Genomic DNA, 17,863 nt, shown 5'->3' on the forward strand with positions numbered 1-17,863 from the left:
CCATATGCCCTTTCTGCCCACGTTAATGAGCTAGCATGCAGGGATTCTTCAATATAAGCAGGTACTATTCTCTGTGTAAAGGTATGACACTGAAGGAAATACTATGAACAACGTAATCCTGTGTTTTAAATGTTGTTTGAAATTCCTGACAGAAACTTTAGATAGACTTAATCTTCTAGATTCAAGTAACACTGAACAAAGGGGAAACACTTACAGCTTTTATAGTTCTTCCTCCAACTTACTTCCCAAGTTTTGTCACTCTTACCTCTGGTCATCTGAAATCACCTCCTTTAAAACTTACCACAGTTGTTTTACTCTTCTTCTGACTTCCATCTTCCCCACAGCTGCTGCCTCTTTAAACAATTTCCTGGAGTCTTTCCTCTCAGTCTGATCTATTTTCCCAGATGCAATTTTATCCTTTCAAGCCTTCCTAAATCTCATGTTGGTTTTGCTGTCTGTTGTAATTTGACTGACCAATTGTTTTGTCTAACTCTGAAAAACATTTAATGACACGGGCCTTAGTGCAATGCCCATTTAAATCAGTGGAAAGACTTGTACTAGTTTGAATGCACCCTAGATCAGTGTGAAATGCAACTGTATTGCACAGCCAAATACCTCAAAGGTTGTTGAAACTTACTTAATTTTTAAATTCTTTTTCTCATAGGTGGTACACCTGGCTCGAAACCTCATATACTTTGGCTTTTACAGTTTTAGTGAGCTTCTCAGGCTGACCCGGACATTGCTGGCAATTCTAGATATTGTTCAAGTTCCTATATCATCATACTTCGAAAAGTTGAGCAAGTTTCAGGATGGAGGTGAGAGAAGCAGCAAAGACTGTTATTCCAGTGTATAATTCATTGTTTAGGTTGGAAATAATTTATGGAATGTCTCATTGATCTTTCAAGGTTTCTTTATTCACACATAATCCCACCTACAGGAATGTATTGCAGGATACATTAAGATAGTCAGCTAAAAAGGAACCTCTTTGAACAGAGCTGCAGCGTTGATGACTTGTCGTTACTGTGTTGGCACTGCTGCTCCTTTGCATGTTTGGAACTGAACTTTCAAATCTGGATCTAAGCCTCAGTGTCCCTTGCGCTGGACATCCCAAGCAAGTTCAGGTAGCATGTGCCTGGGCACAGTGATTATGATGGTTCATATGTGGCACAAGTGTTTATTAGTCGTCTTGGCACTTCACTTAAAGGGAGAATAAGATGTTACTGGTCCCACAACTGCAGGAGCACCAGACGAAAGTCCAGCTGAGGCCATATTCCGCATGTGTTTGTCAGTTTAGAATATTCTTCTTTTAATCCGGAACAGAGTGCCTGTTTGACAGCCCCAGGGCAATACTGTATGTCCCACTGTCTTTACTACCATGGCTTAAAACTGGGTTGAAGAATGAGCATTGCCAGGAAGGTGCTGAAACTCAGCAGTTTAGTTTTCCAATGTGTGTGGAAGGGAGGTGTGACAGTCATGTGAGCTGACAGCCCAGGTGACTGACTGATGGCAAATTCTGTTTTAATATGTGGCTGATGTAAGTGTCATTGCACTGCCAGCTGGCCCACAGCACCAAAAAGGATGAGCTGTCTTGTTTGAAACAACAATTATTTTCTATTTTCTCTGGGAGGCCTTTTCCCAGCCTTGAGTTTTCCTTGTCATCATTTTGCTAAGTCGCTCCTGTGGATGCCCTGCGTGAGCGTGCCATCCTTCATAACTTTTTTTCTTCTTTGACCTTCACACACGCTGGTGAAGTGTAGACTGTCATTGTCATTCCCGAGCCAAGAAGTCTTATGCCTGGTTCTCTTGATCTTTCCTCCATCACTGCCAGTACACTTTACTGAAAGCCCCTGAAAGTCTTCCGTGCAATACTGTGCACACTAAGACATGCTATAGCTGGCTGCAGTCCCTCTACAGCACTGGAGAAGGACTGTATGTTCAGACATTTGGAATTATGTTTTCCTTTTTTGTCCCTGAAATACTGCATTGCAGACTCTCTTCTTAAATGGCTCTGGACACAGTTTGACTCCAGATACAATCTTGGCATATTGGCAAGATTGAAATTGTCTCTCTGCTCAAGTCTTTGATTATACATCTCATTCAATGTTTTTACTCACCTTCATCACCCATAAAATTGTGTTTCATCTTTAATTCCCTTTTATTTCTGTTGAAGGGTTTCCTTTCAGGCTGTATAGGAAAGGAAAGAACCACCCATTGACTTCAAACAGACCTGCTCTCAGTTATACTAATTTCCAGAGCAATTCCATGCAAATCAATGAATTTACTCTGAAATAAGTGAATGTGAAGGAATGCAGAAAATGTCACAACCATGCAAATGGAAGCTCAGTAGCCTTGTTTGTAACACTCAACCATTGACTGGAGCCTTGTTGGGAACTTTTGTCACACATCTGTTTTTGTCTCACATTCTTTCAGCAACAAAGGTGCGGAAAAAAGGTGGGATTTTTTGACGTGTCTTTGGTTAGTTTCAGCCTTTATACAGATTCTTTTAAACTTCTTTCTTGGCTCTAGTTGTCTCTATGGATGTTTATCTTTTAAACCCATGGGCGGCACTAGGCTATGAAGATGCATATGTCACAACAATAATTTAGAGGCAATTTAACCAGTTTCCTAACTCCTATTCACTATTTTTGAGCACCCAGCTCATGGAACTTCATGCCTGAAGAACATACTTCATATCTGTAAAACATATTAGTCAAGCAAAACAAGGGAGTACTTTTTATTAAGAAAAACCACACAAAAGCATTAACTTTAGTTGCAGATTAAGATCAGGGAGGAAGCTCAAGAAGAAAGCACCAGGTACTGTAGTTACCGATGTTCTGGAGACAACTGCTGTGGCTGAAACGTCAGCTGCTTGTAACTTCTGCCTATCTTTGTTTCATGTGGAAGCATGCTGGTGAGGAATGAACTAGACCATAGGGGCAGGAGTTTGGCTGGCATAAGTTGCTCTGGTTCCTGGGGCTGTGAGAGTTTGTGCCAGCTGAGTATTTGTTTCTACTCTTTTTTTTTTTTCCTTTCCCTTCCGTAATTTAAAAAAAACCTTTTGTCAGGTAGCAGTCCTTTAAAACCAGCCTTGTAATTGTCTTGCACCCAAATCCTGATTGTGTCTTTGCTACAAGTAATTAGAAGGTTTGAACGAGGCTCTAAACACGCAGAGCCCTAGATCTGCTTGTGTGTTCTCTGCCTTGCTAGGTATCACTTAGCCGTAGCTGAGGTGCGATGTGTCCACACTGAGCTAGAAAGAGCCAAGCTCAGGGTTTTGCTGGCTTATGCTGTAGTGTAGTTGACTGCTTCTGTGTCCAGCCTTTTCAGACTTCATGAGCTTGTGCTTGAGCCCATAGTAAGGTGCAGAAAGTGCTTATGTTTTCTGTCTGAGTGGTGGTGGTGGGCTGGAACTTCTGTGGCTCTGCATGTGTTGAGCTATAGATGATGCAAAGGATAAGTGAGTTCTGACTTGAGACTGGGCTTGAGTCTGTTTAATAGGGAGATCTTGCTGTATTAGCGTGTCTTAATGATGTTCTTGTACTTTTTTTTTTATCTTCTGGGGGAAGGGGAAAGACCAGGTATCTGATTCTACACTGCTTTGCGTCTTGTGCAGTCACTTCTATCCAAACAAGCTTGACCACAAAAATACTGATGTTACCCAAGTCCTGTGGAGTCTGGATCCACCTTGTCCAGGATCCACTAGGTATCTTGAGGAATGAACAGGCCAACAGAGAAATTGGTCTTAGGAATTTCATCTAGATCCCCCCTGTCTTGGTTTGAAAAAGACAGGTGTCTGTGGAGGAAGGCAGGAGCCTCCCTTGAAATGGAGAGTGCAACCCCCTTCCCTCCAAACTATTATAATTTTGAAATTAACGGGCCTTCAGGCAAAGATATGGGGAATAGGAATAACAGTTCTTTACTAATATACATATATATATAACACAAGGCAGGGAAAAAACAAACAACCCACTGGTTTACACTGACAGAGTCAGGAATACAACCTGACACCCTGTTAGGGTGGCAGTAGCAGTCCGATAAGATGCTGGCTGCAGTCCTTCTGAAGTGATGGGTGTAGTTCTGTGGAAGCAGCAATCAGGTAAAAGAGTCTGGTCTTCCTCCGAAGGTCCAGTGGTCGGCAGGTAGCTCTCGTCCTCTGGAACTCAGGTGGGGGGAAAAGCTCCTCTGGGAATCCAGTGGAAGAAAGGCTGCTAGGGTGTTCAAAATCTCCGTTTTTATGTGGCATGGACTGCTTGGCTCCTTCCCCCCCCTCCCCGGGCGGAGCATCTCACCACGGGATGGGGAGTCGTGAGGCAGTTCCTTGATGGGCCATTAACAGGAGATAGCCCAGGAGCGAGTTACCGATGGGTCAGGCGATAAGGCATTGTTGTGCCCAGTAACAGGAGATAGTCCAGAGGGGGGAGGCAGGGAGCACCGCCCCACCTGGTCTCAACAGCTCCTGAAGATGGTAATAGAATATATTTTTTTTTCTTTTGGCACATTTTACACTGTAACCCAGGACACCCCCTCACTCTGACAGTAAGGATTGTTCACCAGGAAGACTGTAGGTATACATTGTTTTTCAATTTTATGGTACTTATAAGATTGTACATCAAAGGTTCCCTTTCCCCTTTTACACAGACATCCTCTCTCTCTGTTATAAAACTGAGTTGTTGAGAACATGTTAGTTGTTTTATCAGTCAGCTGTCTTGGTTTTTATTGTCCCTTTTGACTTACAATACTGGTCTCTCAGGCTATTAAGTAAAAAGGATTAGAATAGAATAGAATTAGAATTAGATAGAATAGAATTAAAATTAGAATAGAAAGTAACTCAGCCTGATTTTTGTGTTTTTTTGAAAATGTGTTGGCATTTTCTAAAATCAGGACGGTCTGTTGATTTTTTTCGGAAAGTGTTCTCTTATTCATAACTTCCGCAAAATACAGATAGATGGATTATTCCCTGCCCTCATTCCGGATGATGGGAGCCCTGCCTCCAGTCAGTTAGGGGTGAGGGTGACTTGTTCCTGTCTTTAAAGGAGGTCAGATTCTGTTCTCCCATACCTCTCCAGATTGCAGCAAGGGCCTTGGTACACAGTATCCTCTCTGGCAGGTCCAATACTTGCAACATTCATGTCATACCTTTGAAGGCAGAGTATTGCAGGTAGATTACCCTCTAACACATTATTGCTGCAGGGATGTGCAGGTTTACACAGCTTCTTTCTTAAGCAAAGTTAGCATCCCTGAGTTGCAAAACTCATTACATTTTTGTTCTTTGTATCTGCTGTGACTCTGTGTATATACTGTGAATGTGTGGAAGGAAATTATTAGTTTTGGAGATTATAGAAGTTGTGAGTTTGTTTGTTTGTTTGTTTGTTTTTTAATGCATCCAGTCAGCGACCACAAATGTCTAGGCATTAGTTTTAATTTAGTAAGAACATGTATTTCATACTTTGGGCTTGGAGCTTTGGAGTGTAGCTCTAAAACCCAGTTTTGACAAACACTGAAAGCCAGCCATGGTGCCTGGGACTGATGGTTTAATGGTATAAACAAATGTGTTTAAATTTCGTCAAGCATCACAGGCCTGCCTGATCCTGTAACTGTAATGTAGGAAAGTGCTACTGAATACCAGCTTGGCATCTGTATGTTTTAATTCTCATCACTATCTTACTGTAAATTTACATAGATTAATATTAAATGGGTATTTAACAGCAATATTTTGTCAATAATTTTGCCTATTCAGAAATGTAGTTGATTTTCAGGTTCTAGGATGAGTGATTTGAGAAGAGGTTTGACCAAATGGAAGAGTAATTTAATTCCTATTCTGCAGCTTTAGTAAATCCAAGGTGGCAGCTCTATAAAAGTTAAAAATTGTGGATAGGATCTATTTATTTTACATGATAGGTCTTGCATTTTAGTTTTGTTAAAAAGTATTGATTTCTGTGGGAAACAGTACAGAATAAATTTGGGGAAAGATAGGGTATACTGCCTTTCCATTATTGACATTGATTTGTTCCAGCTCAGTAGCAACAAAAGCTTCCAGCATCTGATTCCTGTAATGTGAAGTTGTAAGGAACTGGTGAGCTTGGCTTTTTACTAGTTTGGCCACTGCTCTACATTATGCAAACGGTAGTCAGGATTTTGGGAATGGGTAGATATCTATTAATGATGGGTGGAAGAGTGAGATGGGTCTTGGCTGCGGGAAGCCTGGCTGGAGTTGTGCACCTCAAAATTGAAAGAACCAAATTGACAACCAGTAATTGGGAGTCTTCTTAGAACCACAGAATCATTTTGGTTGGAAAAGATCTTTAAGATCATCAGGTCCAACCGTTACCCTAACACTACCCAGCCCACCACTAAACCATGTCCCTAAGCACCACATCTATATGTCTTTTGAACACCTCCAGGGATGGTGACTCCACCACTTCCCTGGGCAGCCTGTTCCAATGTCTACCACTCTTTCCGTAAAGGAATTGTTCCTAATAGCCAATCGAAATCTTCCCTGGTGCAACTTGAGGCCATTATCTCTTGTTTTGTCATTAGTTTCTTCCCTGTTTAGTATTTATTTCTTAAATAGACTCACTTATTTCAGTAAAACTACTTGCTAAGTAAGGAAGTATATATGACAAGTGTTGAACTGTTGAAGCAAATCTGCAAAATGGGATGTATTTTTAGGCTTAGTGGAAGTTGCATGAAGACTTAATTAAACTTTTACCTCAAGATGTCCTTTCCCATCCTTTGCTTAAATTTGGAATCACCTTGATGGCTGAGGTAGTTCTTGATGTTGTATGTATGAGTTTCTCTATCTTGGTTCTGCATAGATTCTGAAAAGATCCTTACATTACTGTAAATGTTATGCCTTACTTCCTTTAAAAATCTTGACTTTAATGCCACTGTCAGTTACTTTAACCAGAATTAAATTAGTGCGCATGTAGTTTTCAGGTGTGACCTTATTTGATGAAGACAGATTGGAGAAAGTTGGCTGAAACATTTGTGAGATAGGATCCTGGAAAAAGAAAAGATGTATATTTTTGGAAATGCTTCTTACCTAGATTGCATCCTAAAAATGAATTGATTTGAAAATGTTGCAGCGAACTTCTGGTTTTTTTCAATCAGTGTGTCTTAACTTTGAATCATTTGTTGAGGTTATTTGAAGATTTTTTTTTCTGTTTCTTTTTTCCCTTTTAATTCTGGTGTTTACAAAATATACTACCTGTATTCTAAAGAGGCATTTTTTTTCTTAAGGAGAAAGTGAGGACTTCATTTAACAGTGCTGTCATTGTGGCTCCTTTCAAGAACATTATAATCTCTTGCAGTTTTAATTAAAAGGTAAAGTCATTGCTTTCCTAATAAGTGCACCCTGATGTATCATTCCGGAGTCAGGAGCCAATCTGCCTTGTCCAATACTGGTTATTTATTCCCTGTGAATTAAAATGCACTTCTTTCTCTAGGTGTGTTTTGATCTTTCAAATAGCTGATTTTTGTCAAACCATGCAGCTACGGCATATGTCAAGTCTGAAAGATGAAATGACATGGTAGTGTTATCAGGCAAGCTACGTTTGCCATGCCACTCAGTGCTATTTAGTTAACATTGTTTGGGAGGGAGAATAATGACATGCAAGGAAATACCTCCTTGAATTTAAGCTGCATGTGTTTTGAGATGCAATTGACAGTGCTGGGCATCAATTTGAAAAAGCCCTTAGTGGTGCAAACCTGGGTTATCTGCAGAGTATGTCTTTCCCTCAGAAGCTCTACATAAATGGCTACAATTTTCGTGAGGCAGCATTCACTGACATGAGTTAGAGTCTTTCAGGTCCCTTCACTTCCACAAAGGAAGGCTATCCTTAGTCTTTTTGAAAAACAGGTTTTAAAAACTACCTATAATAAGCTCCAATTGCTCCTGCCTCTGTGATTCTCACATGAGAATCATTCTCATGACTGGCTCAACAGATGCCTCCTTTTACCTATTCAAACTGGTAGCCAAGCATCCCAGCTCCTTCACTGTTATGTCTGGGTCTTTAGCTTGGTAGTATATCCCTCCTGTAGACTGAAAGGATGAAATATCTGTCCATAGGTGTCCTGAGGTTGTGGAACATGTCTTTGAAACGTATCATGAAAAGCCTGACCCGTGTGTCACACTGCAAGCTTTGCTGCTTTGTTGTGATGTACCCCAAAGGATTTGACCCTGGCGTGGGTCAGAATGGGGGAGCCCTCACTCTCTTCTGACAACTTCAGCACTGGTGGGCTATGATCTCTCTGCAAAGGAGTACTTGTGTATTAGCGGGTCCAGTTCTGGGCTCCCCAGTTCAAGAGGGACAGGAAACTACCAGAGAGAGTCCAGCAGAGGGCTATGAAGAAAATGAGGGGACTGGAACATCTCTCTTATGAGGAAAGGCTGAGAGACCTGGGGCTCTTTAGCCTGGAGAAGACTGAGAGGGGGCCTTATCAAAGCTTATAAATATCTAAAGGACGGGTGTCAAGAGGATGGGGCCAGGCTCTTTTCAGTGGTGCCCAGTGACAGGACAAGGGGCAACAGGCACAAACTGGAGCACAGGAAGTTCTGCCTCAACATGAGGAAAAACTTCTTTACTTTGAGGGTGACAGAGCACTGGAGCAGGCTGCCCAGGGAAGTTGTGGAATCTCGCTCTCTGGAGATATTCAAAACCTTCCTGGACATGATCCTGTGCAACCTGTTCTAGATGAAACTGCCTTAGCAGCGGGGTTGGACTAGATGATCTCCAGAGGTCCCTTCCAACCCCTACCATTCTGTGATTCTGTGTGTCGTTGAGTTCTCGTCCAGTCTTCTGTCCCTTTGATACATTCTGGTAGTCTGCTTAGTCCCTCAGCTTCAACTGAACAAGAACAGAGGTAGTGTTTTCTTCCAGCCCTCTTGGCTGCAAGTAGAGATGCATACTGCTTAGATGCACCAGCGAAACCACTACTAGAACGGGGTTGAGAACAAGGTTGCACCTGCTATTTCTATTGTGCCTATGGGTCCTCTGTGACCAAGCAGGACCAGATTTCATCTAGGACTATTAGAAATTACTATATTGTTTCTCAGCCTTGCATCAATGTCTGTTAGCTGCTCTTTTGTCTAGTTAACAATTTGAATTATCTTCTTGAGGCATACTTTGATTAGCAGAGCTAATGAGCCAGTGGTTGCCTGGCAGACTGGAGCAGTAATTTATGCTAGCAGTTTACCAAAAAAAAAAAAGGGTTACGAGAGAAAAAAGATTTAACCCTTAGGAAAGTTAGCTGTGTTAGTCAGATGCCTATAGTGAAGCAACTACTGTTCAGTGCAGAATATTCTCAGACCAAAGGGGGCGTTAGTCTGACAGTTTAATTCTCTGGCATGGAACATTTCTCTTTTCTCCTTGTTCTTTCCCTCATCATGAGACCTGTGCATTAATGTGATTCCAAGACCATTGCTCTTCTAGGAATCGATATCTGTTTCATAGATGTAACTCTGCTAGAAAGCTCGATTCCCATAATGCTTTTTACCTTCAAGGACAGTATGCTGATGTATGTGTTTTTTTCCTTCTTCTTCTTATGTCCATGGCATGAAAGCTGTATTTTTCACACTGCTTTGTGGTTTTGGGAATGGACAACAAGAGAACCTGCAAAATGTCAGGAGAAGGTGAAGTTTCATGGAGTTTCACCATGGCTGGGCAGTAGTGTGTTTGTAATGAAAAAGGGAGGGCTTGTGGATATACTGTGTGTAAGTGGAGGCTGGGGTGGCCAGATTCACTCAGGGAGTGGGTAGCAAATGTATGTGCATTGCACGTTGTAGGTTTTTTTGTTTGTTTTGCCTCATTAGTTCTGAGGGCTATATAAAATGTAGAAGTGACCTCCCCTTTTGCCCTTAATGTCATGCATTAGGTTTTTCTGTGAGGCTTACCTGAGGTTAGCTAGTTATTGAGCGATGAAAAATGGGTTAATGAAGAAATAAGGTGTGATTCTTGGCCTGTTTATGGTAGGTTCTGCAGTCTTTATGAGCAAATTCTGTAGAAAACCTGTAAAAATTAATGCCTCTTTCACAAACAGAGCTGTAAGGCTTAATGCTTCTGGCAAATAATATATCGCTCTAAAGGATTTGAAATAAAATGTGTTCCTTTAGGTACTGAAGTGTTGTTATTATATGTCTTAAAAATGGCTATAACTTTTCACGCAGAAAAATTAAACTGCATGAAGCAATGTAGCCAAATCAACAAAGGCAAAGAAATGTAGAGCTAAAGCTGCCATTGGGCTTTTAATTTAGCCCTTGGTAACGAGACATCGCTGCGCATATAGTTCTCTGCCAGAGGGTCCCCAAGGACTGGCAGTGTTGCATGCTTTAAGATGGCACTGAAACTTTAAGAAGCTTACAGTGGAGCAATAGTATAGGTCTCACTGAAATCCACAAAGTCAAGGCCATTTGGGGTCAAGGCTTCTCTTTCAGCAGTCATTGGGAAAGCGACTCGCTGTTACAAGTACTGTCGTAAAATATGGTTGAATGCATCTACACTGAGGCATGGGTTGAGACAAGGTCAGCTTTGCTGAAAAATTACTTTGATGATGGTAAAGGTTTTGGAATTTCAGCGACATGCCAGATATCTCCTAAGGTAGCACTGAGCTTGAAAACCAGCCTAAAGCTTCCCCAGCACACTGGCAAAATTCAATTTTGCCTCATCAGTGTTACAGTTGGTAAAAGTTAATTTCCTGGGAAAAATGAGAGTGGCTGAGGAGGACTGAGAAGGCTTTGGGACTTCATTGGGTTGTGGATGGGGAAGGACGCCTTGAAGGGCTGTGGTGAAAGAAGTTGACGTGGCAAGGAGGGGCTGAGTATGTTGGTAGTACATGCTGCCTGGCTTGTGCCCTGCTACATTGGAAGGGAAGTGTTTTCTAGAAAGTGTTGGGAAGAAGTTGAAGCATCAGGTGTCCTAGTCAAAAGCATGCTCAGGTTGATGGCATCACAGAGTTGTCGCTGTAACTTAGTAATTACAGAGAGGATGTGAGAAATACCATGTTTTTGCAAAACCTTTCATTTGTCGTTGTGTTCCCCCTCCTGCCCCCGCGCGCCCCTTTTATATGAGCAAGTTTGAAGAATGTGTTGAGCTTTTATGGACAGGTTGATGAAAGGTGTTGGAGCAGTGGATGAATGTACGTTTTTCTGGTCATTAAGTACAGATTTCTTGAAGAACCTATTGTATGTCAGCTCCTATTTAGGTACTTAGTTTCCAAAAACTTTGAGCATCCAGCTTCTTCAGTCCCTAATGAGAGCTGCTGGGTGTTAAAATCCTTTTGAAAATATAGGGAGTTTTTACATTTATGAGTAGGGAGATGAGCACTGTGGAATACTGTTCGAGCTAAAAATGGCTGAGCAGTTTTGAAAATGGAGTCCTAGGAATCCATCTTTCCTAGATCTCTGTTGAGGAAGACTGAACAATAATGTTAGTAAGAGCAGACTCTCTTCCTCTGAGGCAACTAGGGACCAGATGGGGTGCATATAGTTAATTTTTAAATAAACAAGGCTGCAAGTCAGTTCCCTGGTGTCTTGGGGTTATCTGTGGAGTAGAGGGCTACTTGCTGTATCTGCCAGCCTTTGAGGCTGTCCATTGTGTGTTCACATTCAGCTACCACATATTTCTCTGCACTATTTGTGAAATACCTAAAATGCTGTGGGTACTGGAGAGCAAACTGAGGATGCTGCATAGCAATTGGCTAGGAACAATTTGAAGAAAAGGCATAAATTGCCAGCTGCCTTTGACAGTTTTTTTCTTTCTGAATATGGTATTTTGTCACTTACCATCCATACTGTATTACATAGCAGATTGTTGTTTACTTTTATATTCTGCTTTTAGAATTTTTGCAACCAGTAAATGACTTATCAAGAAAATATGTTTATGTAGAAAATGAAGTGTCAAATTATCCACTGTTTCGATTACTTGGGTGGTTGTTATTTTTTTCCCATAATTGACTCCTCTGAAAAGTCTTTCTTCTCAGAGAGGCCGCTGTGTTGTCAATCGTGCCAAATTGTATGAGATTATGTGCTACAGTTTTGTGTCAGAAACTGATATTCATTAGGAAGTTGTGATCACTGTAATAAAAAGTAATGAAAAGGAGATGCGCAGTTGTCTTTTCAAAACCTGACAAGCATTCTCTTCTTTCCTCTGCTTTCAGTACCTGTCAATCTACAGCTCCTTTAAATTACCACTTGTGCGTAAAGTGATTTCACTCTTCTGTTGGCTAACCTAGTGAGACCATATGATTCAACAGGAGGTATTTCTAATGGGTTCACTGCTTATGGAAGGTTCTTGACATCTGACTTGTCTTGACAGAAGGAGGAGCAGAGGGGAAGAATTGGGGAGAGGAGGGGAAAATTGAAAAATGGAAGAAGATTCACGGAGATTGCCTTGTGTTCTTTTCCTCTGATGGGCAGTCGCAGTTCTGAGCACTCTTGCAGTGGTTTGCTGGTGAGAGAAGTGGTTGGTTGCACACACTAGCACCTTACAACATTGCAATGACCATTCTCTCCTTGCCACACTTCTCAGCCATATATAAATGTCAATATCTTGACCTCAAAGAAGACAACAAATGATGGAGGTCAGCAGGTTAAGGGTGGCAGTACTGTATGAAGGCACAGCTCAGGGTTCTCTTCACTTATCTCTAGCAAAGTGCACAGAAAAGTAATCAAGGTTCACGTCTACTTGCTATCTCTCCTGATTGACTTCAGTTTACTAGCTGAGGCAGTAAGTTAATTTTTCCTTGGGCATTGGTATTCAGGAAGCACTTTGGAGCTGTAACTAAGATCAGAGCTCTGTTATTTTAGTCCTTGTGTGCATATGTACTGAGAACTTAGATCTCTTTTATTGAGCCAGTGTATTTTGTCTTGCATTGTTGCAGGCTTAGCTGACATGCAGTCAGTCACTTTTTAAGCCACAATAACCTTTCTGCATGCCTTACCTTAGAGACTCATACCCTTTCCTGATGAGATACTGTATTAAAGCCAAGAGAACACAAAAGCATAGTAAGAAGAAACAACTCACCAGCAAGACTGCTGCTGGCCCCTGATGTTTGTGAGTGATAGATTTAAATCCATGCTTAACACGGTCTAGACTTCCAAGGCTGGACAGATAACACTGAGCACCATGAGTGCTGATTACTGGGGGAATCTTTTGGAAGAGAAGTTACTGCCCACTCTTTATGTACGTGAATGATCCTCATGGCTTCTTTCAAAGAATACAGCAGTTCCTCCCAGTGTTGAAACACAGTCAGCTGCTTCATTGCCATGCATGAATGTGCTGGTTGACTGCTGTCTGCTCTTAAGAGATGGTTACATTTCATCAGCACCCTACAAAACATTGTTGTTAAAATATCTTTCCTGAAAAGAATGCTGAATTGCTCCAGTTGCTGTATTATTTTTACTCTCAAAATATTCTCCCCAAGCCTGCTCTGAGTTAATTGAAAATAATAGTCAGCATCAGGCAGTTAAGAAGTTTTCTGAGATGGGTTTACCCATGACACCTTGTCTCACTGCTGTCATTGGCAGAAATAATACAGTATTGAGTCACTACCCATTTCAGTTAAAACTGGAGTAAGTAGACTTTTCTCTCACTAAAGTCCTTTCTTATGCATTCATGAAATACAATTTGAAACGGCAGTGATAAGTACCACCTTAATCCTCCTTTGCTTTTCCGCCTCTAGATGTTCAGATCAATTGCATGAAGGTCAATAGTAAAGGAATGTTGCGGACAGAAGGTTTATCCTTGTTACTGATGCTGTTGGGAAGCAGCTTCATAGCTACTGCTCACTGGTTTGGTACCATCTTTTACCACTGATGTTCCACGGGTAAAAGGAAGGGACAGCAGTCATCTCACTTCTTATTTCCTAGGTGCTTTTATAGGCTCCATCATCACACTAGCTGAGTGCCTCCCAGCCTTTATTATATCAGGCCTCCCACTGTCCTTTTTAGAGATGGAGAAAGTAGTCTCCTCACTTATGGAGGTGGTCCTGAAATGCAGAGAGACTGACTAATTCCTTGGTCACAGAGGGAGCTGAATCCCATCCCCTGTGGTGCCTGTGCAGCTGTGATAGCTGAAAAATAAGCGAGATGTATGCTCTAAGCAAAATCCCAGTTTTCTTTCTCCAAGGTGTTGCCTGACTCCTTGTCCAAAAGAGACTACCTTTTTTGTTAACTTTACACTGAGTGGACTTCAGTCTTGAAGGGTGGGCAGGAACTTTTCAAGATAAAGTGGAATTTTGCCTCATTTGGGACAAACGGCAGTTGTATCTAGTTTTTGAGAAGAATACCTTCTGGACTTGTGTTAGACTTAAGTGGTTTAATTATCAGCTGGTAACCCCATTGACTCAAGTTGTTTTATAAAGAATTCCTGAGCTTTCCAAATAGCAGTGCTTCTATTTATATTTGCTTCTGTACAATTGAGTGAAAGGGTTTTTGAAAACATGTTGTGAGAGAGAGGATGATGACCTCTCAACTGAAATGTAGAGCAGGGATATTGCAGACCACAAAGCAGATGCACAACCTATGAGTCTGATTGTGGGCTTATCAGTCAGCATTAAGGACAGGAAGGTATGAATGAGGTCATTTATTTCATGGTTTGAAGATGAAGAAGATGCAAAAAGTCAGTTTAACTGAAGCTACTTTAAAGGTTGAAGGTCTTCCACTTAGTAATCTAGCTTTACATGGGTGCACTTAATGATGGTCAATAAATGTTTAGCATGCTGGGACAAAGGGTGTGGGGACGGGGGCAGAGACATAGATCTGTACAATGTTATTCCTAGCTGTTTGCTTTGAAAGGAAAACGCACCATTTTCATTTTGCAGCAAGAAGGATATTTTTATTTGCTTTACACTAATGTAAGCAGTTAGGAGAACTTTTTGTGCCTGCCTAATGTGAGGATCTAGCCCTTAGTTTGACTTCCATTTTTTTTTCCCTAACATCATGCAAAGTCAGAAATATATCTTTTTCCCTCCTTTGTAGGGACTTGAAGTATTATTTTTAAAAGACTGATTCAGAGTGATTGCACACCGGACCAGATGCTGAATGGGACCTCAAACGTGACACTAATCTGCCTCATTCACTTTGAAAAAGCAGTTTCTTTGTGTGTTTTCCTTTTGAAGTCAGGGCTGAAGGCATCCTTTTTCCCTGCAGGCAGTACTTGAGCTCTATGTGTTGAAGAAAGAAGGGCATAAGAGAAGGGTATTGCTAACAAAATAAAATATAGCTTTGGCTTTTTACAGCAGATTATCTGGGAAGAGGGTCTCTTCAGTGTGAAGTAAAACTTGTCAGTTGCATGGTGATTAAAGTGCACTAAAAGGCATACAAGAACTATTCAGGCTTACCTCAGCAAAGCTACATTTCCTCCATTCTCCTGTTTGCTTTTGGTGTAGTCTTGGTCTTGGTGCTCTTTCTGCGAAGAGATGCTATCATTCCCTTCCTTTCCTCCATTCATTCAGATTTGTGCTTTGCAAGAAAGGAAACTAAAGCATGTAGGTAGGTAGGACGATACTCTTTTTCTTTCTTCTCCCCACCTTTGGAAGAAGATAGTCACTGATTCACTGAGATGCTTTTCATATCAAAATTCACTATAAAGACAGACCAGTATAATCTATGGGAACAGATGGTATTTCTTGGTAGCTTTTGCTTGAACTGGCATCTGTGATAGGAACCATTGCAACTAGACTGGGTAAAGTGTTTTGCTGCATGACTGTAAAATAACTTTTTCCCCCAGGTATAACTTCTGAAGGGCACTATGGTTACAGATACTGGTTTGACCTTCAGGACAGCCTTCAGGGCCTGACTTTCTCCTGGGACTTTTTTTGAAGGGTGATGCTTGGCTAGTTGTGTCAGTTGGCTTTGGTTTGTGGCCTGTCATTTGGACCACATACAGAGATTGGTCAGACTTGCACGGCCTCAAGTCTTTACTCTCTCTCAGTGTAACATGTAAGATACTTGGATAGTCTCCTTCCAGCTTCTGCAGTGCCAAAAGCAGCCTTACTGTCAAGCATATCTAACTTAACAGGGTTAACAGAGCTGTGGAAATGTTTTGGCATCTTTTCCATCTGTTGACCTGTAAGAAATGATCTCTTGGAAAATTGGTGTAGAAAATTTGTCCCTAAACCATTAGGTAATTTGAATGAATTCCTTCTCCTGAGTTTTGAACAGGAATTGAGGACTTACTTTTCAATATACCTATTAAGACTGTAAAGGGGTTTGATGACATGGGTGTATGTGTCATATATAGCTTTGCAAGCAAGCTTTACTTGTGGCAAATGAGTATGTATTTTTGTTTAATGCATAGGAAACAATGTTATGAGGACCATCCATGGTGTAGGAGAGATGATGACACAAATGGTGCTGAGCAGAGGATCTATATTTCCCATCAGTGCCCCTGATGTACAGCCAAGCATTCACCCAAGCAAGCAAGCCAGCACCTCAGACAGTGAAGATGTGATCGTAATGGACACCAAATTGAAAATCATTGAGATTTTGCAGGTAATAATGCTTGGTGGAATGTTACATAGCCGTCATTTCACAGTTTACTTATTCACTTAGTGGCAGGTTCTGTTATGTATATTCTTACTATTCACTGGGCTGTTCCTTGTAAAAATAACACTCCTCTGTGTGAACAATTGTACAGTTGTGGCCCTCACTCTGTTACACCTACTTCACTTTTGAAGGAAGAAGATGCTGTAGAAACTCTGTCACTATGACTGTCAAAAGGCAGAACTTGTCCTTTAATCTGCCTCACTAATGTTTTCTGAAGACAGCATGTCTGTTTCCAGGCTCATTAACACTCATTCTACACTGGGGTAGCTTGCTTGACTTTAGTATTTGACTTTTCTGTTACAGTAGTTCGATGAATTGGACCTAGACCCACTGAAGTCATGCAAGGCCATGCACTTTTGAAGTCTCTTTCAGATTTCCACTGTTAGATTGAGAATAGTCTGTGGGCTGCTATGATTTTCTCCCAGCTGAACTGACAAGCTATATGACACTGGCATGCCTCCTGAGATATAATTCTCACTTTGTGCTATTAGTAAGTGAAGTGGCAAGTGGCACACATTTGTTCTGTATATCAAATCCCAGTTTCTGCAATACTTATGCCCTGAAGGAATGTTTCAGTGTTTTCTATAAATTCTCCGAATCTGTTGGTACCATTGTCACTTTTGAAGGATTCAATTTGTTCTGACTGCTTATAAATGATTTATATTACCTTAATTACTTGTCACTTGAAAGACTATAATTTGTTAGAGTATCCTCAATACTGCATACTTTGGTTCCAGAGCTCCTCCAGTTTAAGGGTTATGGTGAAGGACCGAGTGTTATGAAGTTATGTCACCTAAATAATTCCATTCGTGTGTATTGCTTCTCATTTTCATTTTTGACTGAGTTTCTCTCCATACTGTCTTGCTCTACTGGTTGATGCCTAGGAGGATGATTCCAGGACACCAACCTTGTCCTGTGCATTCCCTGGCTGCTCACAGGCAAGAGAATCGCATTTTGTCTCATCCTTTCCTTTTTCACAGCACATCCAGTGCAAGAGCACCTGGGATTGGAAAGCATTTAATCCTAATTGTTACTTAATCTGTGGCTTGTTGTTATGGTTTAGTCATATGGTCAAATTATTGCAGATTAGCAAATTGTCATATTTTGAGTGCATCACAGTAAATGTGCATATATATGATTTTCACAAGAAATACAAAATAATTTGTTTAATATGCAATGAAGGAGGATTAATTTAAATCACGTTACCTTTCATTACAGTGCTGTTACCCTAGAAGGCAAATAAGAATACTTTAGATTTATTGTTTTAACATGTATAGCTAGTACAATGGTGATTAAAACTGTTCCAGTCTAAGAAATATT

At 41.0% G+C, this 17,863-nt stretch overlaps 1 protein-coding gene across 1 annotated transcript in view; it reads left to right on the forward strand.

The window, feature by feature from the left end:
- ITPR2 (inositol 1,4,5-trisphosphate receptor type 2) overlaps nucleotides 1–17,863 on the forward strand; it is a 262,967-nt gene that overhangs the window by 89,794 nt on the left and 155,310 nt on the right. The window contains exons 21-22 of the mRNA XM_086466499.1: nucleotides 665–815; nucleotides 16,296–16,489. Of these exons, the coding sequence (XP_086322625.1) occupies nucleotides 665–815; nucleotides 16,296–16,489 (345 nt within the window). The remainder of the gene's footprint in view (nucleotides 1–664; nucleotides 816–16,295; nucleotides 16,490–17,863) is intronic.

This window comes from Leptosomus discolor, chromosome 1, assembly GCF_034619465.1.
Source record: "Leptosomus discolor isolate bLepDis1 chromosome 1, bLepDis1.hap2, whole genome shotgun sequence".
Lineage (NCBI taxonomy): Eukaryota > Metazoa > Chordata > Aves > Leptosomiformes > Leptosomidae > Leptosomus > Leptosomus discolor.